General features: G+C 37.0%; 3 protein-coding genes across 3 annotated transcripts; all 3 read right to left on the bottom strand.

Moving 5' to 3' along the window:
* Nucleotides 1-304: 304 nt before the first annotated feature.
* LOC107860575 (probable prolyl 4-hydroxylase 6) lies at nucleotides 305-2,610 on the bottom strand. The gene is made up of 8 exons (XM_016705970.2): nucleotides 2,290-2,610; nucleotides 2,117-2,203; nucleotides 1,984-2,041; nucleotides 1,418-1,522; nucleotides 1,240-1,297; nucleotides 988-1,163; nucleotides 843-906; nucleotides 305-705 (listed from the first exon to the last, which is right to left on the bottom strand). Exons 1-8 carry the CDS (start codon nucleotides 2,391-2,393, stop codon nucleotides 413-415), a joined length of 945 nt encoding a protein of 314 aa, XP_016561456.1. The 5' UTR covers nucleotides 2,394-2,610; the 3' UTR covers nucleotides 305-412.
* A 243-nt stretch (nucleotides 2,611-2,853) lies between these two features.
* Nucleotides 2,854-10,186, bottom strand: LOC107860574 (glycerol-3-phosphate acyltransferase RAM2-like). Its single transcript, XM_047407554.1, is given in 5 exon segments — nucleotides 2,854-3,405; nucleotides 3,408-3,596; nucleotides 3,599-4,094; nucleotides 4,694-5,016; nucleotides 9,877-10,186. Coding segments are annotated over 5 exon segments (1,515 nt in total). The 3' UTR covers nucleotides 2,854-3,208.
* An 8,270-nt stretch (nucleotides 10,187-18,456) lies between these two features.
* On the bottom strand, nucleotides 18,457-21,104 carry LOC107860572 (serine/threonine-protein kinase D6PKL2). The gene is made up of 2 exons (XM_016705965.2): nucleotides 20,053-21,104; nucleotides 18,457-19,445 (listed from the first exon to the last, which is right to left on the bottom strand). Exons 1-2 carry the CDS (start codon nucleotides 20,727-20,729, stop codon nucleotides 18,572-18,574), a joined length of 1,551 nt encoding a protein of 516 aa, XP_016561451.1. The 5' UTR covers nucleotides 20,730-21,104; the 3' UTR covers nucleotides 18,457-18,571.
* Nucleotides 21,105-25,327: the final 4,223 nt, after the last annotated feature.

Raw genomic sequence — 25,327 nt, 5'->3', positions numbered from 1 at the left:
CTTGATCATCCATTCTGCTTGCTTTGGGTATTAGTACCATTTGCTTAACAAGGGTTCAATTGATGCCTCTTCGTTCGGGAATTACATTGTGCAAGTAGGGGAAATAACAAATTCTTTTTGGATATATATAAACCTCAAAATCTTGTTAGACATAAATAAAGGGAACCTTTTAGGGGTGAACATTTTTGCAATTTTTTGGATCCATTGTTAGGACTCCTAGCTCCGCCATTGATGCTTATATCAGATCTAGTGGGTCCATGTAACGATTGTATAGAAAGACCGCGAGTTCAAGTGCACCATTGCATTTAGCTCGAGTTACATATCATAAATAAACTGATACACATCAATTGTGGATGTGCTTTGCTGTATTGATAAAGAGATGTAGAAACACATGTAATAAGGATTTCTATCACTAGCACACATTACAACTCTTCCTACAATGACCTACAAAGCCTTCAGAGCCAACCATGTATAAAGGATTATCCAAACATTCTCCAGCAGCAGCCCAAGGGGCGCAGCCTGGATCCAGATCGACACACTCATCAGTTGATGGAAGACTGTCAAATGACCTTACATGAATCCATTTTGTAGCAGACCACTTCTCGCCTTCAATCACCGGGCAACTTCCATGCAAGCTGAAAGAATCAGTTGTTGCATTAGGATGTAGACTGAAAAACAACAAGGCATCGCCCTTCCTTGGTTTTACTGCAAATAAGACAATGATATATGTCAGACCAAGTATAGTGTCACTTATTTTGTCACTTTTTATTTAGAGGCGGATGCAGCATAGTTCAACTGAATCTAGTATTCCATACGGAACATAAATACCGAGAATCACCAACCTGCATAGCCACGTTTAGCACAATCAGACCAGTCATCACCCTTATTTGGTTGAGATTCTGCAGCCTGCAGGTTTAGAAGAAAGAAAAATTTTCATCTCAAGTAGTAGAAGTGAAAAACAGGAAAATCATCCGAAACTGGAATTACCTCCGATATAGGGAAAACTGTTTCTCCACCCTTCTCGACATCTGATAAATACATAAGGACAGTAGCCACGCGATGACCACCTATCTCTTGATTGATCTTGTCCTTAAAAAAATCATAATGTGGCTCGTATTTTTGCCCAAGTTCATAATGCAATATCTGAATTGCTTCTCCGTTCTCTGAATGACAATTTCGCGTAGAAATAAGAACTTATTGAGATGTAGTCTATCAATGTCATAAAAGTACCAATATTACCTTCTGGGAGAAATGTCCAAGCAGCTATTCTGGCCTCCACATTAGCAACAACTTCATCCTTTAAAGAAGAAGGTTAACATAAGTTAAGTGATCTTTCTCATCTAATCTACTTATATTTTAAAGAAAAATTAACATTCAACATAGATAGCAACATAGATAAGAGAAACAGGACATGAACCTGAGCCTTCAAGAGAAACATGCCAGAGCTTGTCCGAACTTCACTTTCAATGCTCCCTCCTGTTTCAATGTCAGCTACCTTGGATTTCACTAGATCATCTTTAGCCTGCTCGTACAGATTCACCAAAGCCAATATGAATCAAAGGCAAAATATTAAGAAGCAAAGTATTTTGGAAACGATTAGGGCCTATATAGACATAGAGGACGTCAATTTCATTGAATTGGGGCGTAGAATGATTGATACATAGGAAAAAACAAAAAATAGTACTGCTAGTAACTTAACATTGAATAGTAATAGTACAGTACAACAACAACAACATACCCAATGGAATCAATCACACAAGTGGAGGTCTAGAGAGGGTGCTGCGTACGCAGAACTTACCTCTGCCCTGTGAAGGTTGAGAGGATGTTTCAGAAAGACCCTCGACTCAATTAATTAATGATACAATGTTTTTAAGAAATTATTTTCTCTTTTAACACGCAAAATGACCTTTAGTTACATTAACTAAAACTCAAACATTTCATCACGAAAGAAGGGCCAGAACAAGAAAGAGGAAAAAGGCTGACCAGAGAGATCAAATGATCACACTCCTCTTTTGTCAAAAAATTCCTATATATGAAAGCCCTGCATAAATTCAAAATCATTATCAGGGCTCCATCACATAAATCTATTGCCATATAAAGAGATTACTAAACAAACCTGGGGTGCCATGAAATTTGAATAACCCGTGTTGGATCAATTGAGGCCGACGAAGAATTAGTCGTCAATTTCAAAATCCATGGATTTCTGTTTCAAAAACGAAAAGGATTCATAAACATTCATAAAACTTGTACGAGTAAAAGAGAAATAATCAAAGTGGAGATACGAATTACATTTCTTTATCGACACTCCCTATGGAAAATCCACCAGAAGATTGAGAGAAGTGAGGAAAAAGCGCGATAAAACATAGAAAGAATATAACAAGAGAACAATCCATCAAATAACACAGAGTGCTACACTTCTTTGGGACAGTGTTTTGTGCTTATTCTCTTCCAATAGAAAGATCAATTTTCCCTTATGGTTTCTTTTCTGTTATTCAATTAATAGTAACTTATACTCCTTATACTGCCAGTGTACAATGTACAAGTTTACAACATCGAAGATAAAAAGTAAGATATTGAAGTTTTTACACTGCAATTCAAGCAGTCAAATATTAGTTGAATAGTAGTATTAGCTCCTTTTCCATTTTTGTTCAAGCAATAAATACACTATTGGCATGAAAGATATTGTTGTATTTATTACACCTAACACCGTAAACAATTATCCAAAGAAAAATTTTGAATTTGACTGACCGGTGATAATTGATTTAGAAAATTATAATGTTCTCTTTCATATTGTTTGTTTTAGGTCAAGTCCGCACTAGTTTTCCCAAAAAATCTTATTCCACACCTTATATGTAACTTCTTTTTCTTTTCAACTATTAATGTGGGATTTCGTTGGCTTACCCAATACTGATTTAAGGAGTTTTTTTCAACTCATCAACATAACGATAGATTCATGAACTTAAAAGATGGATCTTACCAATCATTTCTTGTAATATGACGAAAAATATCGGATGTTAGTTATGCACATCTATTTAAACAGTTTGGATATTTATGAGGTAATTTGTATATATTTTCATGAAGTACTTTATCTGCCCTTATATAAAGACAACCATTATACTATATAGTTTATTTCGATTTTCTATTAAAGTGCTAACGGTTTATGTCTATATAATTTGGAAAAACACAAATGACAAGTCTCTCTCTGTTATTAGCAGTCCATCACTTTGTTACTTGCAATTCCAGATTTTGTAGGAACTGTTCCATCATTTCCAGGCAAAGCCTTGTACTTATCCTTCCTAGTAAAATAGGTGCACTCATACGATAATGTCGCGGCGATCGTCCTCTGTATATAGTTGGCTACATCATGGCTTGATTTTCCAGCTTTACATGTCAAGTCATAGGGCACTTGTTCAAAAAATTCACTTCATATGCAGGGCTAGGATTCATGAAGAAATAAAAAGGGTCCATTCCTTTCCAACCCCTCGCCGTCGTGCCATGGAACATGCTCATTTTATTAGACATAGCCACGGGGACTAGCTCGTTGGTTAGTTCCGCGAATAAGGCCGAAAACCTTAGTAAAAATGGCTCTGTACATGACATATAACTAAATCCCCTTCTTCCAAGAGTTTTTTGATCATGTTAGCATCCGTTGCGCGGTCACGGCTAAGACGAACCGTTTTAATAGGTGAAATGATCTCAGATAGTCGTGACAATGAGTAAGTGACTGCAGGAATGGGCCTACCAAGGGCCGTTGACAGAAAAATTGGGTCAAGAAGAGTCCTGTGGGAGCAAATGAATAGGACACTGGTTTGGCCCGTGGATTTTTGGGCCGGAGGAGGTGGGTTGCCTTTAACTTTAATCCGAACCCCAAGGGCCCAAAAGGCGTAATAGACTAAAGGCATCGGTAGGAGTGAACCCACGGCTATACGCAAGCATGCCAAGAGGAAACCAACAGGGATCCAAAGAATAATCATGAGTGCCATCAAAGGGCCTGGTTTTTGAACAAGTCGACCATCATGGAAAACTATTCGCTTTGGTAACTTGTCTTGGCTCATGGGCTTCACACTAGGCTCTGGTCGTACTATGTAACTTTCCTGCAAAGAGTGATCATGAAATAAAAGAGATGTTATTTCCGTTTCTAAGTTGTCCCTTTCATTGTTTATTTTTACTTGTTATGTTTTATTTCACAAGGCTTATCTTGATTAATCTTAGAAGCTAATTGAAGTAGATTAATTCAATATTTTAACTTTAAAATTAGATGGTCAAAAACTATATGAAATGTAGTATAAGTTGTAATTCTTCTCACATTAATATAATGAAAAGAAACATCTTAAAACATTGGTCAAAATCTATCCAGTTTGACGAGTAATCAATGGGAAAAGAGGGAATACTAATAATGAATGCTTTCTTGAGAGGAAAGCAAAATGCATACTTGACGAAGCAGAAGAAATACTACTTTTGTCAGAATAATAGTAACTTACTATCATAAAAGTTACCTTATTTTGACTATTGCCTTAAAAAAAAGTTACACCACTAATGCATAGAAAAATACTCAAGACAATCTCTTTATATGTCCATCACATCACATTTATATTGATTGATCGCGGAGTTTAAGATTGATTTATTTTAATCACATTACATATTCATGTCAATTCTACGACACTAAGAGTATGGATCATATGAAATTACATACCTTGCATAAATTCATGAAGGGAAAATCAGACTTGCGATCACCAATTCCAATATGAGGGGTAAATGTAGAATCAAATGCCTTTTGAAGAGCCTTAGCCTTGTTGTCACCAACAAGAACTCCGTCCTCATTCACAAATCCAGTTGCTCTTCCTTTGTACGTACATATCTCTGTCCCAATAACCATATCAACACCTAAATATTCCTTCAAATATACTTCGACCATAATCCTAGGATTCGCGGTAATGACACACCTCTTCCCACATGACGATAAAACACGCCATGTGTCAGGGTGCAAATCGCTCGAATAGAACTTTGGCAGGACAGTGTTAATAGAACTTTATTGAAAGAAAGAAAGGCTAAGGTTTACAATATAATCTGAAAAGCATAAAAAACTAACTAAAACAAAAGTAGGCTATATATATACATAGCCAATAACCTAAAGGTCCATAAACTAAAGGCCCAATAACATATGGGCTAACATCCCCCCTCAAACTCACAATGCAACAGCAATAAGCATTGAGAGTTTGTCACACAAAAAACGAAATCGAGACGCCGACTGAGCCTTCGTAAAAAGGTCAGCAATCTGCAAAGACGATGGAACAAAAGGAAGCGATATGGTCCCGAGCTGTAAATGATGACGGGTGAAGTGACAATCAATCTCAATGTGCTTCGTACGCTCATGGAAGACAGAATTCTTTGCAATTTGTACCGCACTTTTGTTATCACAATGCAGGGGAGTAGGCATAGAAATGTGAACCCCCATATCTGCAAGAAGCCAACGTAACCAAATAATCTCACATGTAGTCACAGCCATAGCACGATACTCAGCCTCCGTGGAAGATCTAGAGACAACATCTTGTTTCTTGCTCTTCCACGAGATTAAAGAGTCTCCAAGAAACACACAAAAACCAGTGGTGGATTTACGATCATTGCGATCTCCATCCCAATCAGCATCACTATAGGCTCGCAACTCGAGAGATGACGTCGAGGGAAACAAGAGATTCTGAAACTGAGTGCCACGAAGATACCTTAGAATACGAAGTACAGCTCCCCAGTGAACAGAAGTAGGAGTAGTAACAAACTGGCTAACAACATGAACTGCATGTGCTATATCTGGACGAGTAACCGTAAGATAAACCAAACTACCCACAATAGTCCGATAAAGACTCGGATCTGATAATGGAACACCATCACTAGGAGAGTAACGTGCATTGGTTTCAAGGGGAGTATCTACAGTCCTGTTGTCAGAAAGACGCGCCCGTGTAAACAAGTCAGATATATACTTAGTCTGAGAAAGAAGATACCCTTTCTTAGACTGAGCCACCTCAATACCCAGAAAATAACGCAGCAAGCCCAAGTCCTTCATTGCAAATCGATGAGCCAAATCATGCTTCAATAACTCAATACCACTATGATCATCACCAGTAATAATCATATCATCTACATATAAGGACAATAGAATTCGCCCTGCACTTGTACATCTAACAAACAATGCTGAATCATGGTTACTCGGGACAAATCCAAGGGAAGTAATAACAGTGGAGAATTTCTCAAACCAAGCACGAGGGGCTTGTTTGAGACCGTATAAAGCTTTTCGAAGCCGACAAACTTCACCTGGCTGGTGGTCAATACCTGGGGGAGGAGTCATATAAACTTCCTCGTGGAGATCACCGTTCAGAAAAGCATTCTTGACATCCATCTGAAATATCTTCCACTGTCGAACGGATGCAACAGCAATCATAGTGCGAACAGTCGTCATCTTTGCTACGGGGGAAAAAGTCTCCTCATAATCCAAACCATATTGTTGTGAGTACCCTTTTGCCACAAGTCTTGCCTTGTATCGCTCAACAGACCCATCAGACTTTGTTTTTATCTTATACACCCATCGACAACCAATCGCATGCTTACCAGGTGGGAGAGTAACCAAATCCCATGTATGTGTATGATGAAGAGCAGCAAGTTCCTCAGCCATAGCATTCTGCCAAAGAGGATCAGACACAGCCTCTCTATACGACTCAGGTTCAGACAAATGATGTATGTTTGCAATAAAGGAAGCAAATGAGGCTGAATATGTAGAATAGGAAAAATCTGGCAGTTTGGTGGACTTACAAGGTCGAGTAGACCTCCTCAGAGGTGGTGGGTCTCCAGTCTCAACAGTCGAAGGAGCAGACTCAGGCACAGGCGAGGCTGAAGCACTATCAGGTGGCACACCAGAAGGCATGGATGAATCCGGAACTGGAACCTCTATGTCAATCCCAAAGGGATCAATAAGCCGAATATCTGACTTTGTCACATCATGGGTTTTAGCTGGAATGGAATAAAAAGGAATATGTTCCAAAAAAGTGACATGTCGTGAAACATATAATTTCTGACTTACAGGATCATAGCAACGATATCCTTTTTGTCCAATACCATACCCCAAAAACACACATATAGCTGATTTTGACCCTAACTTATTTCGTTCAACATGAGGACGAAGAACAAAGCAAGTACATCCAAAAACTCGTAATGCAGAATAATTCGGCGGGTGACCATATAGTTTCTCAAACGGAGACATCCCTGAAGTCAATGCAGTAGGAATACGATTAATCACATATACAGCAGTTAGGACTGCTTCTCCCCAAAAAATACTAGGAACCTCTGCAGACAAAAGTAAAGAGCGTGCTGTCTCAACAATATGACGATGTTTTCTTTCTGCCAGACCGTTCTGCTCAGGAGTGTCGGTACACGATGACTGGTGTATGGTACCATCAGAGGCAAGTAACTGAGTGAAGTCATTAGAGGTATATTCACCCCCTAAGTCACACCTGAAACACTTTATCACAGCCGAATGTTGTGTTTTAACAAGGGCTCTAAAGTTGTTGTAAATGCCAAAGAAATCAGATCTGCGTTTCATAAGATACACCCAGGTATAACGAGTATAGTCATCTATAAACGAAACATAATAGGTCGATCCACCCTTAGTGGATACTGGCGCTGGTCCCCATACATCAGAATGAATAATATCAAAAGGAGCAACAGAATAAGACACACTTTTATTAAACGGTAAGGCAGAAAATTTTGCCAGTTTACAACCACTACAATATGAAATATCACTAGTGTTCACATGACCCAAAGCACCACTAGAGACCAAAAAACGTAAACGTGAAACTGACACATGTCCTAATCTGGAATGCCAAAGATAAAACTGAGAAGACAAATGACTCAAACGAAAAGAAGATAAATCTATGCTAGAGGCAGCAACTGCAGACACTTTGAGATTCTCCAAGACATAGAGTTCCCCCAACCTATGGCCGGTCCCAATCACCCTCTGAGTGTGTTGGTCCTGTATAACACAAACAGAATCAGAAAAAAACACCCAATTACCAGCCTTACACAACTGACTGACCGAAACAAGATTTAAAGCAAGTTTGGGAATGTAATAAACATCAGAGAGGACAATGTGAGGGGTAGTAACAGAACCAACACCCTCGACTGACATAGGTACAGCACTCGCGGACATAACAGAGATTGGTGAAATGGGTGACAAAGAACCAAACGATGACAAATGAGGGGACATGTGATGAGACGCACCAGAATCCAATATCCACAAGGAGGAAGGAATACCTAAGGTACTAGAAGAAACTGAACCCGAATGAGACATAGATGCTGACATGGCCGTAGGATTAGAAACGAAGAACTGTCTGAACTGTTCGAAAACCTGGGGATCCAACGCAGAAGGTGGCATAGTGCTAACAGACTCAACATCTACAGATGGTGCAGCAGCAGCGAACTGTGGAGGACGAGATGACCATGGAGGAGCGCCAGAGGAGCGTGACGGAGACTTTTGCTACCCATATTTCTGTTGCTGCCCAGATTGAGGCTGTTTGACCTTGTTAAGTAACAACGGACACTGAGCCTTCCAATGATTTTTCTGTTTGCAGAATGCACACTCATCAAATGTAACGTTAGGAGATTGTCGAGTCTGAGTACGTGGTGGCCTAGACTGATCAGTTGAAGCAGCAAACACGACAGGAGTAGTAGTTACTTTAGACCCTTTATCCACTTGAGACTTGATACGAGTCTCCTCTGCAATCAGTTCATGAACCACAGAATCAACAGTAGGGAGGGGAGATCGATGAAGGATTGTTCCACGTAGGCCCTCAAAGTCAGAACGTAGTGCCATCAAAAACTGAACCAAGCGTTGCTCTTCCCGTCTAGCAATGTACGGCCCAAAACCTTTTAACTCTGCAGATTCAGTAAGTGCCAATTGATCCCACAAATCCGACATGGCAGCATAAAAATCTTGAATACTGAGATCATGCTGTTGAAGAGCACGGATATCATACTCCAACTGGTACTGCTTAGCAAAATTAGACTGAGTGTACAGTCTTTCCAAATGATCCCAGACCTCCTTTGCTGTGTCATACTTAGCCAATTGCATACCAATTGACTGAGTTACAGAATTGTTGATCCAAGTGATAATCTTGGAGTTATTAGTTTCCCATAAGTCCACCAACAAATCAAAATTTTCAGTTTTATCATCGATAGGTCTTAGTTTTACTCCAGTGATATAACCCCACATATTCTTCCCACGAAGAAAATTCTTCATGACATAACTCCAATAGGCATAGTTCTTACCATCTAATTGAGTACTAATGGACTGGAGAGAATCATCCTTTCCAGTCATTGTAAACACAGCAACACACAAACAATTCAAAAAAACAAAAAGATGCAAAACCCTAGGTTGAACAATTCCGAACGAACAACAATGGCAGCAAGCAAAAGAACGAAAGACGAACAATACCAGACAGCAAACGAAGACAGCAACGAATCAATCCAACCAAAAAACCCAACGAAAACAGCAAACGAATACAGCAGCACCTCAAAATTCGGGGCTCCGCCCCGAACCCCGGACGGGGGCGCGCTGCCCCCCGTACCCCCCAGCGAACTCACCGCGGAGTTCGATCCGCGCAGTAGATGCCTGCTACAAAATCTTCAACCAACAAATCAAAGGACATGGATCGAACTAGCTTTGATACCATGTTAATAGAACTTTATTGAAAGAAAGAAAGGCTAAGGTTTACAATATAATCTGAAAAGCATAAAAAACTAACTAAAACAAAAGTAGGCTATATATATACATAGCCAATAACCTAAAGGTCCATAAACTAAAGGCCCAATAACATATGGGCTAACAGATAGCACGTGCCACGTATTCTATATCGGGCATTTTCATACCAACAAATGTTGCAAAGACTAGGACACGAATGCCCAAGGATTCGGACACAATATAGTACAAAAAGCCAGCTAAAGGAGATGCTAAGACCAAAAAGAGAAGCCTAGAAATGCCACCAACTTCAAAAGCAACAAGTGCAAAATAAGGGAAAGAGCTACGTCCAACTAGTAAAGTTCCATCCATGTCAGATAATACTGTTTGGTCTTCTCGACCCTTTGATTCACATTGTTGAATAGTTGGAAATTTAACAGATATTTCTGAATCTGTTTTAGCCATTGGCTTTCTATCTACCAATTAATTAGTGTTAAATTCAATTGACTTACTTGTGCCACATATATAGAGTTAGTTACGGTAAAAACAAAGGACGTTTAGCGTTATTTCCAAAATAGTTTTCTTTGGGATTACCGAGAAGGTTAAATGTTAATTGTTATTCTAGCTAATTTGCTCACATTTACTAATTACAGCATTTAAAATGTTGCTACTCTTTAACGTCAATTAAAACACAATAAAGATAGGAGTACTGGTCTACCTTTGCTACGATAAATGATCTGCTCAGCATAATTTTCTAAAATTTTTACCCCCTTGTCCTAAATAGTACTAAAAATAAATTTTTCATATTAATTGATGACTTGCTAAATCAGGATAAAATTAATTACTCCCTCCATTTCGTTTTAGTTGACCCTCTTTCTAAAAATATTTGTTTCAATTTAGTTGTCCCTTTTGATGAAATCAATAGTATTTTATTATGTTCTCCCAATACTACCCTCAACATTAAATGACTAAACAAAGTATATTTATTCAAATTTATATTTTCAAAGCATAATTAATAAGGCTAATTTGGTAAAAATAAACCCCTCATAAATACTTTCTTAAGGGAAATGCCAAGTCAAAAAGGGTTAACTATTTTGAAACGGAGGAAGTAATTCTTTTTCATTTTACCCCTATGATTAACAACATATATTAAATGTGAACAATCACATTCCAATGTCCATTTATATGCCAATGAATATCATTAATCTGAGTAAAACGTAAAATAGTAAAATTCATTATTTATTTTATGATTTTTTAATCACTATGTAAAATAAATATGCTCAACTAAAATGAGACGTACGGAGTACCAAGATTATTAACCTTCGGAAATAAATTGAATTGGGATAAAAGGGTGTGTTTATCACGAAGGAAAACGTTTTCTAGGAAAGAATCTTCCCGAGGGAGAAAATGATTTCTTGAAAATAAGTGAATTAGTTATTTATTTTTTAGTGTTTGCTAAATATGCAAAATCATATTATTTCAAGAATATCAATTTGCAATTTAGCAAAATATTAACGGGGGTTGTGGTGGTCCGGGGGTCAACGAGGTATTTGGGATGCTCAAAGGTATGTCTATTTTTTTAATTCTTTTTTGGGGGGAGTGGGGGTAGGAACGTTGTTGGTGGTAATGAGATAAGAAATTCGAATATCACTTTAAAAAAAATACTTTAAAATAAAACATATTCCTTCTTTAAGCAAATCCCCCTAGGTGAGCAACAATATTGTTGAGACCTCCAGATGTTAATGAGATACTATAAAGTAGTTACAAAGAACTGACTTGTACTTGCTATGGAGCATATTCGACAACCATCTTTGACGAACCCGCCAATATTTATCAGGTTCGTTCCGGCCTTGAACAAAATGCAAATGCTTCTTTCTACTACATTTTAATACAACTAGTTACTGGAACCCAACCATAGGTGCACATTGTTAATTGTAAAGGGGTAAAAGAATGTCTCTAACGATTGTCTTTCCTTCACTTATTGGACTTCAATCATCCTGACCGTTAATTTTCGAGTAAGAAATATCCCTTCTTACACAAACTGTACCCCAATTACCTTTAACGTTAATTTGAAAAAAAAAAAATATCCCTCCTTTAAATAGGGTTACGCGACGAACATCCCTGGATATAGGTATGACTCTTTAGGGTAATACAATAAAACACATAATCCATGTGTGATAATGCTCAACTTACACGTCAATTTAGTGCAAGGCGATCGTCGTCAATATATTTACCCAACTTTGGAGTCGGGGTCGAATCCACAGAGAACAATGTGAGTGGCGATTAAACTAGTTTGAAACTATAGCTACAAGTTGAATTCAAACGAATGATGCGAAAAGATAAAGTGAGGTTTTTTAATGATTAGCAAATAATTGTTGGTCAATCTAGTTTCAGTGTTTGTAAATCAAGAGTTTATGAAATAACCAGAATTATGTTCACTAGGGCTTCCGGTACATGACAGATGCTAAAAGTGGTTCAAGATTCTCACGGTGGGTAGGATAACAAGCTATCTTTATCGATGTTATGGTTAAATGTCTCTCGACCTACTTAAGCGTTTAATTCCCTAATCCTCTCGGACTTAGGGAATTTCTATTTACTGTCCAGATTTTACCTCAGGTTAACCAACCTTGTTACAACGCTGATTATTAAACGAAGTATTTCCGAGTCCCTGTTGATAATTCACTTCCTACTATATTTGATTTCTTTCTCAAGCAAATCAAAGTAGGTGTTATCTATTGTTTGCAACCAACATACGTTAACTAAAACCTTAGAATTATCAAGAAATCCTACCAACTTTTGAATCTTGAACACTTAGCACCTTATCAAGACCTAACCCTAAATCCCATAATTCAGGTTAATGGAGTTTAGCGACTCATGATTTAACGGACGAAACATATAATTGAATTCATGAATTGAAAGATAAACTTACAGAGCAATGAAAAGCAATAATTGTTTGTTCGATTCAATCACTAGGTAACTCCGCAAAAAGCAATAGTAATCTCTCACAAGTTAATGGTGACAGTGTATCCAAATCTAGAGAGAGAAATACTAAAGTTTGTGAAGTTCCAGATGTCTAAGATTTCTCCACTCTTCTTGAATGAAACCCTAAAAGCTGCTATTTATAGTTGTAACTTAAAGGAAATTTAGAATTAAAATTTTCGATATTCGTCCCTTAGATGACTCAAACTCTTAGGGAAAACCTAGACTTGTCCTTAAATAATTAGGCTAATCATGGAAACAAAATCACAGGTTACAGCTTTTTCTCGGAATAGACGACGACATGCGTGACGCCTTATCAGGGTTCTGACGACTTATCAGAAATGTCGTCAGATCCTCTTCAATTTTGACATTCTCTGCTTTAGGCTGACGACGAAACCTGACGGTTTATCAGAACTTTGACGACTTATCACCAATGTCGTCACGGATTCCAGTTGAAGTCCATTCTCTGTCTAATGCTGACGACGCTCTTGATAGCTTATCAAATTTGTGACGACATATTAGGGGATGTCGTCACACTTCTGCTCCAACTTCATCACACTGCCTCCAGTTGACGATGGACCTGATAACTTATCACCAAGTTGACGACTTATCACAAAAGTCGTCAACTGCTCTTTTGCAATTTCTTGGCTATTTGTTCCATATTCACCTCTTTTTGTCCTTATTGTCTTAGGTTCTCTTGCATCTTACCTTTCACTGCAGTATCAAAGAAATATCATTAAAAACAACGATAGTTACTTAAGAACTTACAATTATTCCGAGTTAAAAGTCTTAAATGTGCTAACAAAATGCTAGCACATCAACACCCTCAACTTAAAAACAATTGCTTGTCCTCAAGAAACCAAAATATAACTAAGAGAATACAAAGTACATTCGGTAGTCAATTTTCTATATCATCTCAACACAACTTCACCTTCTCCCAAGTCAATCAATTCAAACTCAACTGTGTATACTATTGAAAAACAACAATGCAACACACATGAATCAAGATATGGCATAAATTCAGCAATAGCAACCATGCATGTACCAAGATCACACTATTCGAACAAGTTAGTAACTAGCAACATAACCTGTGTACCCTCACAGAAAAGAAATCTATTTTTCTCTCATATCAAAAATCACATATATACACATAGGGATAATCACGAGACTCACTCTCAGAATGAAGTTCCACTTAATGTACGTCAAATTCCATAGGCTTGCCCTTATAGTCAGTACCAAGGTTTTCAGACAGGTCAGCTAGGATCACTATAGGTCTTTTTCTTGGCTTGTAATGTAGGCTAGGGGCTGGTATGATATTCAAGGGTATTTAAAGTGACTACGCCCCCTTGACACTACGCTAACCTCTTGGGGTTTCACTTCTTAACCTTTTTTTCTTCCTCTTTTTTATTGATCACACATGCTCAAGGTGGGTGCTATCTTTTCAAAAACCAAATTATCTTTTTCTAAGCTTTTATACAGATTTTTTCTTTTCTTATTCTTTTTGCACCACACCCGGATTTTTATTCTTTTCTATTATTCTACCTCTCTTCATACTGATTTTGCATCACGTACCCCTATGATAGCCACCCTCAACTTAGGCTATTTGCCTAAGTCAAGGTACACATTGTCCAAGGAGGACCAGAGCCAAAACAGGTTCATTTTGAAACAAATGGGAAGGTGATAGGTGTCATGAAAGAAATAGGCTATTCAGGCTCAAAATAGGAATCAAGGGATATTATGTATACAGGGAAGGTCATTTAGGCTAAAAGTGGGCTAATATCAAAACGGCCTATGATCCTCTCCTAAACCCTATCCTACAACCAAGGCAAGACTAACCGGACAAGTTCTGGATTCACACACAAAGGGAACTGAGTAAGACCTCACACACACATGGCACACAATTATATCGCACATCACTACTTATCCGGTTCGTGCAATTTTTTAGCACTGATTATCAAGTTTTCAGAACTAATGCCACCAAAAGATGCACTGTGGTCACAATTAGATGCAGCTCACACAGTATTACAAATAGACACTTAGAGAGGTGCTAAAAAATCACAAAACATATTAACTGCCTCATTACTTGCATTTCTCCTAGTTAACCACAACACATCACAAAACAAAACACAATATGCCTAAACATGCCGGCTTTACTAGGAACAAGACTCCAAGAAAAAGAGGCACGACAACAAAAATCCACGAAGGACATCAACACCCATAAGTATCCCCACACCCTCAACTTAAAACATGCAATGTCCCCAATGTATCAAACCAAAACAAGAGAGTTAGAAACATACCTGTGTCACCACGGGTGCGAAGATCTGATGTCAATCACATAATACGAATACAAACAACAAAATACATTGGGTTGCCTCCCAAGAAGCGCCTAATTTAGTGTCGCGGCACGACTCAGTTATCTTGACTACTCAGACTTCATCAAGATACCTTGTTGATAATTATTTATGTCTCCACTTGGAGGATTTGAAACGTCGACCTAACTTTTGATCAATACATCTTCGAGGCGCATTGGGCAAAAGTACGGATACAATGACACTTCCTTTATCTCGCCAATTTGATGACGTGAATCTATTACCCAACTTCATATCAAATTTCTGGATAGGCTCATTGGGTATTGATGAGATTATTAATAATCCACTTGATGCACATTGAATTTTGCCTTTACTGACCTTCAAGTGGAGGGGTTTCATTTTGCTCTTTTTGAATGCCAAACTCCAAAATATAAGGATTATGTTCCTCATCCTCAAAATACCTCAGTTGCTTAGGTAGGTGGACTTCCATATCATCCACCAAGCACAATGTTGAGAAATGATTCGAATGAGGTCTTCTCCTTAATTTCGGAGTTGTATCCTTCTGGGCATCCTCACCCCGAATTGGGCAAGAGTCTTTAGAAGAGATTTGCTTGGTTTCTTCTTTTGCCTCTAGCACCGTTTCCTCAATCTTGACATCATCTCTCATGGTTGGTTCGATTGGTTGGAAAATCATCGTGGGTTGCTCAACATCAAACACAACTCGATATAGCATTCTTGTTCCTCATTTTCACACTCGTCCATTATGTTAAATGATTCCACAGACAAGATATCATCTAAACATAATGTGGAAAAGTGCTTTGAATGCTTGACCTCTAATCCATATCCTCTATCATTCTTCTTTCCTCGTTATTTTCCCTTATGTCTTGATGTATATCACGTATGATATCATTCGTTGTGTCTACACAATCCAACACTAGTTGAAGCATAGCTTCAATTCCACTCTTTCTGGTGCTTCGTTCTTCTTGTTCTTGACCATAAGACCTATCAAAATCATAAGAAGAGCTAGAATTTGGGTTAGCATACCTGGGGGAGGGGGCATTTTGGCAATCACTCTAATGTCCATTTTGACCACCACATAAAGAACAATCATACTCCCAGTAGGATGGAGATGGTGCACACATCTCTCTCCGGGGAGCATATCTACAATCTTGTCAAAAGTGAGGTCCATGACAATATGGACATGGATCATCAAGATACGATTTCCAACCACCAAGCTCATGTTCATTCCAAGACGCCATAGTAATAAGTAAACTAGAATGAAAATCTACCTAACACCAGAAATAAAAGAAAACTAAGAACAAATATTTACAAGTTTAAATTCAAGCAAGTGGGCTAAAATTCCAAATCAATTCAATACGCCAAATTGTTCTCCGGCAACGGCGCCATTGTTTATAACGCTCAACTTACATGTCAATTTAGTGCAAGGCGGTCATCGTCAATATATTTACCCAACTTTGGAGTCGTGGTAGAATCCACAGGGAACAATGTGAGTGGCGATTAAACTAGTTTGAAACTATAGCTACAAGTTGAATTCAAATGAATGATGCGAAAAGATAAAGTGAGGTTTTTTAATGATTAGCAAATAATTGTTGGTCAATCTAGTTTCAGTGTTTGTAAATCAAGAGTTTATGAAATAACCAGAATTATGTTCACTAGGGCTTCCGGTAGATGACAGCTGCTAAAAGTGGTTCAAGATTCTCACGGTGGGTAGGATAACAAGCTATCTTTATCGATGTTATGCTTAAATGTCTCTCGACCTACTTAAGTGTTTAATTCCCCAATCCTCTCGGACATAGGAAATTTCTATTTACTGTCCAGATTTTACCTCAAGTTAACCAACCTTGTTACAACGCTGATTATTAAACGAAGTATTTCCGAGTCCCTGTTGATAATTCACTTCCTACTATATTTGATTTCTTTGTCAAGCAAATCGAAGCAGGTGTTATCTATTGTTTGCAACCAACAGATGTTAATTAAAACCTCAGAATTATCAAGAAATCCTACCACCTTTTGAATCTTGAACACTTAGCACCTTATCAAAACTAATTCAGGTTAATGGAGTGTAGCGACTCATGATGTAACGAACGAAACACATAATTGAATTCATGATTTGAAAGATAAACTTACAGAGCAATGAAAAGCAATAATTGTTTCTTCGATTCAATCACTAGATAACTCCGGAAAAAGCAATGGTAATCTCTCACAAGTTAATGATGCCAGTGTATCCAAACTAGAGAGAGAAATCCTAACAGGGAACTATCAGCAGGCTAGGTGTTTGTGAAAGCAGTTAACAGGACTTCCCTATTCATTTATAAGCAATATGTAACCATAGATTTCATGAGCTAGCTTTTGGAATGAATGCACCATAGTCGAATCCGCGGGCAGGTGGCAACTAGCACGCAAGTTCATCTATTATAGGATTCATTTTAATTTATTGAATGGTAAAATGTGACTTATTTTGAAGGTCCAAAATCAACATGCATTGAATTTGTGAAACCAAAATAGTACAAGTACTACGAGTACATTTTAAAGAAGAGTGTGTGTCATTTTCCCTTGTCCCATAGTAAAGCTTCCGCTATGAGCGAGGTCTGGGAATGTGTCAGACCATAAGGGTCTATTGTACGCAACCTTACCTTGTATTTCTGTAAGAAATTGTTTACACGGTCTGCACTCATAACCTCCTGATCATATAACAGTAACTTTACGGGTTCCTTCAAAGCTATTGTTCCATCTGTATCTATGGAAAATGTACATTGGGAACAGAGTGGCTGTGATTCCTCTGAACATTCAAGAAATTGGTTCCACTTTAATCCGGTACCTAGACTGCACAACCCTGAACAGAATGCTGGCATACAACTCAAGATAATTAACTGTTTTTGAGGAAAAAGCCAAATGCACCTTACAAGAAAGAATATAACCCAATGTACAAACCAAAGGAAAGCAAATAGATTTTTCTTCCATCAGTTTTTGGAAAGAAAATACCCAAAATAAGCCCACCTTCTAGTGAATGGACAGTCAAAGTAACACTAGCATATAAGGTAGAAAACGACACTGACTCCACACTGCAAAATATGTAAACGCAAAGATAACTTTATCATCATTTGTCCACATGTTAAGTTGCTTTCTAACAACAGGAGAAAGAAGTTTTTATAGGAAAAGTTCCTTGTGTTGTCTTTGTTCTATACAAAGATAGGCTCTGTAAAAGTGTGTCCAGGAAAGTGGTTCACTACCTCAAACAATGAAAAGTAAAGGTATTTATTCTGCTACTTCTATATTCCTTTTACTTTTCTGAAACTATTAACATGAAAAGGGAACCCCATTTTCAGGAGATTCCATTGCCTTTATCTTTTTGTAAGTTTCTATGGGAAAACAGTTAAACGAAGAAAAAGTTGGTGGGAGAACTACTTGTATACTCTGGAGTCTTTAGTATAATATTCTGGCTTGTAATAACTAAGAGATAATTGTAAAGTGAAAATAAATTTCTTTTGGACCAAAATGAACATCAAAAGTGACACCTACAAATCACCCTCCAAAAATTTATTCAGAAAAATTCAAAATCTAAATAAGGACCAGATGACCTATCCGAATCAGAAGCAGCTTTCTCGTTTGCATAAGACGATGACTTAGACGATTGCTTAAAAAATGTGAGATCGACCGGTTTAGGGATCTCTGGAGGATGAGTGCTTCGGATGAGAGCCCAGTTAACGTTTTCAAAGAAAGGATGCTGTTTTATCTCCGTAGCACCTCGTTTGAATCCTAGTCTTTTTTGTGGATCCTTCACAAGTAGACCTCGGATCAAATCCTTTGCAGCAAAACTAATGGTGGATCCCTCGGGAAATTTTAGAGGTTGACCAACAACGTTAAACAATGTCTCTCTATTTCCATTGCCTTTAAACGGTGTCTTCCCATGAAGCAACTCGTACAGAAAAATCCCAAATGTCCACCAATCAACAGCACTACCATGACCATCTCCTCTAATTATTTCTGGGGCTAAATATTCATGGGTTCCAACAAAGGACATGGACCGAGCTGCAGTTGGCTCTGCAACCAGCATGGGAAGTGAATCAGAAGAAACCAAGGTTGCACGATCACCCTTTGTTTTGGTTGTTTTATGGTTGAAGAGGCGAGGCTTAAAGCACGAAGGTTGAAAGCAAGAAGGCTCTACACAAACAGGTAATTTGCATGCTGGATCAATGCATGATGGCTGGATACAATATGCAGATATAGCACAAGAAGGTTCATCGCTAGATTTTACAAGGGTAGGATTGACACAACATCTCAACGATAAATCAAAATCCGACAACATTATATGTCCGTCTTCCCTGACCAACACATTCTCAGGCTTTAAATCTCTGTATACAACTCCCATCATGTGTAAATACTCAAGGGCAAGCAACACCTCTGATGCATAAAACCTGCCACCCAAAAAAGGAAACAAACTCTTAAAAAACTTCAAATTGTAAACAGGAAATATTGGAAGGTCTATACCAAAACTAAGACTCAGTAATATACACTATTGCACGGTATTAAGGTTCAAATTATTAATCAAAAAATAAAAACAAAAAAGGCATAATGCCCAAGTTAGAATAGACCATGTTAAATAGTTCTGAGTATATTACAATTTTCTAAATTTCAAAATGGAATCATGGATTGATGAAAGCAAAGTGAATATAGCCTTATGCTTCAACCGTGTTTACAACTAAGTGGAGGTGTTGACAATATGTTCTTCTAAGATTTGAAACTGGAGATTAGGACACAATCTGGAAAAACGATGAGCAATCACCATGAAAATTCCTCGTACACACTACTACACAAGGAACTCCAGGAAAATCAGCAAGCTAAGGGGGATAAAGTACTGACTAGCAGCAGGGCATTACGTTTATCAACAGCTTCTAGCAACACAAGACACTTAATCAAGACAGCAATGGTAATTCGTCAAACAAAGAGAAATAATTTCTTTTGATAGCCAATGAGTTAGTGATGAAGTAAGCTGAAAAAAAGAACATAGTATAAAAGACAGACCTTGCTGCTTGTTCTGAAAAATGCTTCCCCGGCTGACGCTGTCTGAGCAAATGAAGATCTCCGCCACTGCAAAACTCCATCAGCAAGCACGAAAACTTCTCCGTTTCAAAATGTGAATAAAGGGTAGGAAGGAAAGGATGGTCCAACAAAACCAATATTTCCCTCTCAGTTTGAGCTCTCATTACCTTCTTCCTCCCAGCTAACATCCCTTTATCCATAACTTTCATTGCAAACAAGCACCCCATCCCTCTCAACTCCGCTAAATAAACACTCCCAATATCGCCAAATCCCAGCTTCTTCAAAAGCCTAAAATGTGCCAAACCCAACTCCCCATCTTTCCCTTTCACACATTGTATTGCATCCCACCGAATATCGTTACCCTTATGAGGTTTCGATGGACAAATCCCCCGAAAACTAGCCTCATTCGGATCAGCATTGTTACAATAACTAACTGAACTAAAACTACTGTCATCACTTTCAACGAATTCCACTGCTTTATCAACTTCAAGATTCATAGAATCCACCTTACTCCCTACACTATTATTCTCAGACAGAGTAAAACTAGTACTACAAAGTTCAATGCTAGTACTATTGGCATTACTAATACTAAATTCCTGAAAACTGACCTTAATAGAAGTGGCATCAGTGTCTATACTATTATTACCCTCTCTATTCATCACGAACAAAACTGTTCGATAAAATGCCTGAAAGAGAGTGGAGATTTGGGGTTTTAAAGGGTTTAAGGGAAAAGGAGGAGGGAAAATAAATTTGTAGTCAAATGAGGTTTTTGTTGGCGTCGAGGCAGTCAAAGAGAAATGAGAGAATAGTGCATATAAGGAATCAAAAAGGGGTATTCAAATTTGAATAATATTTTACAATATCCTAGAAATATCAAACAGCTTAGAGACAAAATATATAGAGGACCAGTTTACACTTGTATATATATATATATACACCTCACTCTATTAAATAAGTAGTACAGTGATTTTTGTGTTTGTGTTGGGAGTAACAGAGATGCAAAAGCCTATCATATTTTTTTTGTTAAATAATCCAACTCACAATTTTTAATGCCATATGACCTATAAGTCTGTCACTCTTTGTTGCACAAAGAGACTAGTGTGGACCAACCAGGCCTTCTTCAATTTTTTTTTTCTGATTAATCGTTGTGTACGGGTCAATTTTTAAGCATTTTAATTAAATTTATGGGATAACTGACATCTCTCACCAACAAATAGATATCAAGTAACTCTATCTAACAAGATTTGAAAAAATTTCTATTGGGTGTTTTATTTTATTTTTTCTTTTGGGATGGGGGTTGTGTTATCCGTTTATGGTTACAAGATAATCTGAGTCTTTTGAAATTTAAATATTTCTTGGAATTTATCGAGACGGGAAGTTCTCAGTACCATTTGGACCAAGAAGAAAGTCCCATGTTCAAATTCAACAGTTCTGATTTCCATTCTAATGTCATTGGTCCTACTTTTAAGTGAATACATTTACACATTCATTTGATAGATACGTATGTCCGGCCCTCCCGCCGAAATCTGCGCATAGCGGGAGCTTAATGCATCGGAGTGCCCCTCTATTTGATAGATACCCATATTTTTAGATTTATATACGAGTTCCTGATTATGCTCAAATATATCCGTTGGTCGGGTTATTCAAATTGCGGAATTGATCTCTTACAAAAATGTAATGTAATATTTCGTGCTACTTAATTAATGTGGATCCAGCCATTTTCAAGACCGTGCGACACAAATGACAGTCTAAACTGCATTGAGATTTGAGGTGCTCTTTCTATAACAAAATAGAGAATGGAAAAACAATACAAATCAAAAGAATGATAAAATGGTAGATTGCCATTTGCCAACAGTTAAAGCTACGCTCTTGTGTCAATTTATGTGGTGCGGTGCAAAGTTTGAAAATTAAGAAAACTTGAATTTAGAATTAGAATCTTTAAATTTCTTATAATAAAATTTATGTATATGAAAATTACATAAGATATATTATAAGTCACAACAGTTAGTCATTCAAAGTATTTCACAGGCATATAAAAAATATATGATCAAAGAAAAACTTATTTGACTTTCAAAATTTAAAAGGTGTCAAGAGACACAATAGTAATCAGAGATTATGAGTAATTAAGCATGAATTAATGATTGGTTCAATTGGAAGTCAAACGGCGGAGCGCTTGAAATGGCCCTGATGCTACTCACTAGGATGGATCCACTAGGCTTTGCTGCTCCTATGAGACCCTAGACAGATAGATATGTCATTACTTAATTTAATTACACTCATTGTGTATACTTAATATAACTATATGTCTAGCTAGTAGCACTAGTAGTGCAATGAATTAAACTACTTAAAGTTCGAATTTATTGAAGCATGAAATGTTAGCTTCATAGTTATTGTAACATCATTACATAAGTAATTTTGTTGTGCTGTTACTTTTGGTAACAGTACGAGCGCATTCACCGGTCATCTGATTGAAATCTCTATCGTACACTGTAAAATTTAAACACATGTATTCATTCATACTAACTACTTGTACCTGTTGTTACATTCTAGAGATATAATCGGTATAATAATGATAGCTATGTATATTCACGTATTTAAAATTGTGAGTCAAAGACTTGTCCCAATACAAGCGAAAGGGGAGAGGTATATATGTCTTTGTAGAAGAGTCACACATTGGAGGAAAAATGATGTGTAGACTTGAACAATCTTCTTCCTGTGAGGGGGTGCATTGCGAACAAGACCTAATTTGACATGATACCAGGATTTAATCTAATTATTGTGTACCGATTTTGGATCTAGATATTAAATTATCCATGCATGTCCGCTTCTTTCGTTGAAAAAAATTCAATTATACATATAATCAAAATTAATAGTATGATTCGAATTTCAAATAAGTAGCTAGTTGTTCTATACAAGCAAGTTACAGTTAAAAGAAGAAAGCATCTTCATTTTCTAATTCCTCCACCCCCCAATCCAAACATAATATTCTCTCATGTGTAGCAGTATATACTCAAATATGTTAAAAAGTGGAAGGGTATGTAAAAGCGGTGGAAGTATATAGAAGCTAGGAAAATGTTCCCAATTGGTTGGTGTGGAAGTAAATGAGAAGGAAATTCAATTCCGTGTTGATCAATCAATATTAAAAAGAAAAATTGAATGTTCAATTATTTGAACTTTGAAGTAACACACACACAGAAATTCTCTCACCTTTCCCGCTATTCCGAAAACAACATATACAGGAGGTACGTCTCTCGTGATTTTATTTAATACACAAACCTTTCTTCTATAAACTCTTGTATAACAAACATATAGCTACCATTTGGTCAAACATGTAGTTCAAAATTGAAACAGTGAGTTTTTGAAGTTAGTTTTTGAAATTACAAGTTTAATTTGGACTTGCATTTTACTTGAAAATTTTTCAAATTTCGTCATCTGGTCCAATTTTTGGAACTTGATTCTTTTTTTTTTAATATAGATTTTCAAAATTAACCAAATTTTATGAACAAATATATATATATATATATTTTTTTTGAAAAGCTACTCTCAAAATCTATGGCTGAGCTGAAACACAATTAGATGAGTGTACCTTGTATGTGTTAATGGTATACAATATATTTAAACATTCACCTCACTTATTAGATATTAGATGTTGTAACCCGTGCCAGCACGGGCCAACATATGTTATTTACGTTATTTCAATTTATGTAGCATAAATAGCATTTTGAGTGTCAATCAAATTTATATACTAGATACTGTAGCTGTCACACCCCTTTTTCCGCCCGAAGGAACGAGTCGAAGGATTTTTCCAATTAAAGTGACGGTATTGAATAGGGATTAATTAAATTACAGAGTCCCTACTTGGAATCGAGTTATGGTGTTCCAAGTCACCTTTTTGAATCCCTAGTCAAAAGGAAATGACTCTTTTATTTGATCTGCGAAAACAGAAGATCGGGTAAGGAATTCTATTGACCGAAGGAAAGGTGTTAGGCACCCCTCGAGTTCCGTGGTTCTAGCATGGTTGCTTTTATTGACTTAACCTTGAATTAAATTATTTTGATAAATTATGTTAAGGCCTAAAATCGCTCATTTTTAATATATAAAATTTGTCTATGTACATATTAATTAAGTCGGTGAAAGTTAATTTTTTGAAAAATATTTATCAAAGTGCATTATTGCACCCTTAAATTTTAAAATGTCTCAAAAAGATGCGTACACCGTATTCTTAATTGAGACAAATATTTTAAAACCTGTCTAAATATTTACTAAGCGTTTAAAAATATTGACTATTCAAAGTACTACTTAATTCAAACAGTAACCTTAAAGTATTAAAATAGTATATAATAAAATAGTATATAATAATACTTAAGTTACAGATTATATTTTTATTTATTTTATTAAAGCTATGAAACAAAACAAAAAGGGAGTGGCAATAAGAAATATGTTATCTTAAAACTATATACTAAATATAATAAGGTAAAAAGATTGAAAACTTTCATCAGTAAGAAACTCACGTAACTCACATAAACATAATTATTTTTCCTTCTTCCATATTCTTCCTATATGCGACAATATGGTTAGAATTCAATTAAGCCCGTTGATTGTGATAGCTAATGGCAATTCCGATGAAAGTGCGCCGGAACTAACGTAAGAATGATCATTTTTTGGGTGGTTTTGGTCGGAATACTTGCCGGTGGAGATCAAGGCTCGTTTGCAGCGGTCAGATCTGTAGGGAGAGAGGGGTAAAGGTAACGGGAAAGGGGAGAAGAGAACATCGCCAGCCACCTGTGGGATTTTCCGGCAAGTTTTCACCTATTTTAATGATTTTTCGGCGTGGATCTCCCGGTTTGAAGACCGGCGGCGAAAGGGGTGACGCCGGTCAGTGTTAGACGGTGGTTTTGAAAGGGATATGGGCACGGTTAATGGTTGGTTTCCGGCGATAAGTCGCCCAAAAAAAAATTAAATATTCTAATCTGCTTTTTCTTTCTCCTTTTTTTTTTACTAGTTTTTTCATGTTTGTTGTATTGTGCATGTTATGTAATGTGTACAAATTGATGAGTTACATATAAGTGTACAGTGTGTGTAAAAGACGGATTCTGTGAATACATGTATGTGTTGTGAATATTATCATCTGTATGAATAATATTCTACACTATTTTTGTTATATACGGATGAAAAGTGAGACATGATATTAATTTTTTACTATCGACAACATGCATAAAATACAAACATGATAACAAATTCATATAATGTTAATTCA

This window comes from Capsicum annuum, chromosome 2 (assembly GCF_002878395.1).
Source record: "Capsicum annuum cultivar UCD-10X-F1 chromosome 2, UCD10Xv1.1, whole genome shotgun sequence".
Classification (NCBI taxonomy): domain Eukaryota; kingdom Viridiplantae; phylum Streptophyta; class Magnoliopsida; order Solanales; family Solanaceae; genus Capsicum; species Capsicum annuum.
This window is presented reverse-complemented; position numbering and strand designations above follow the sequence as displayed.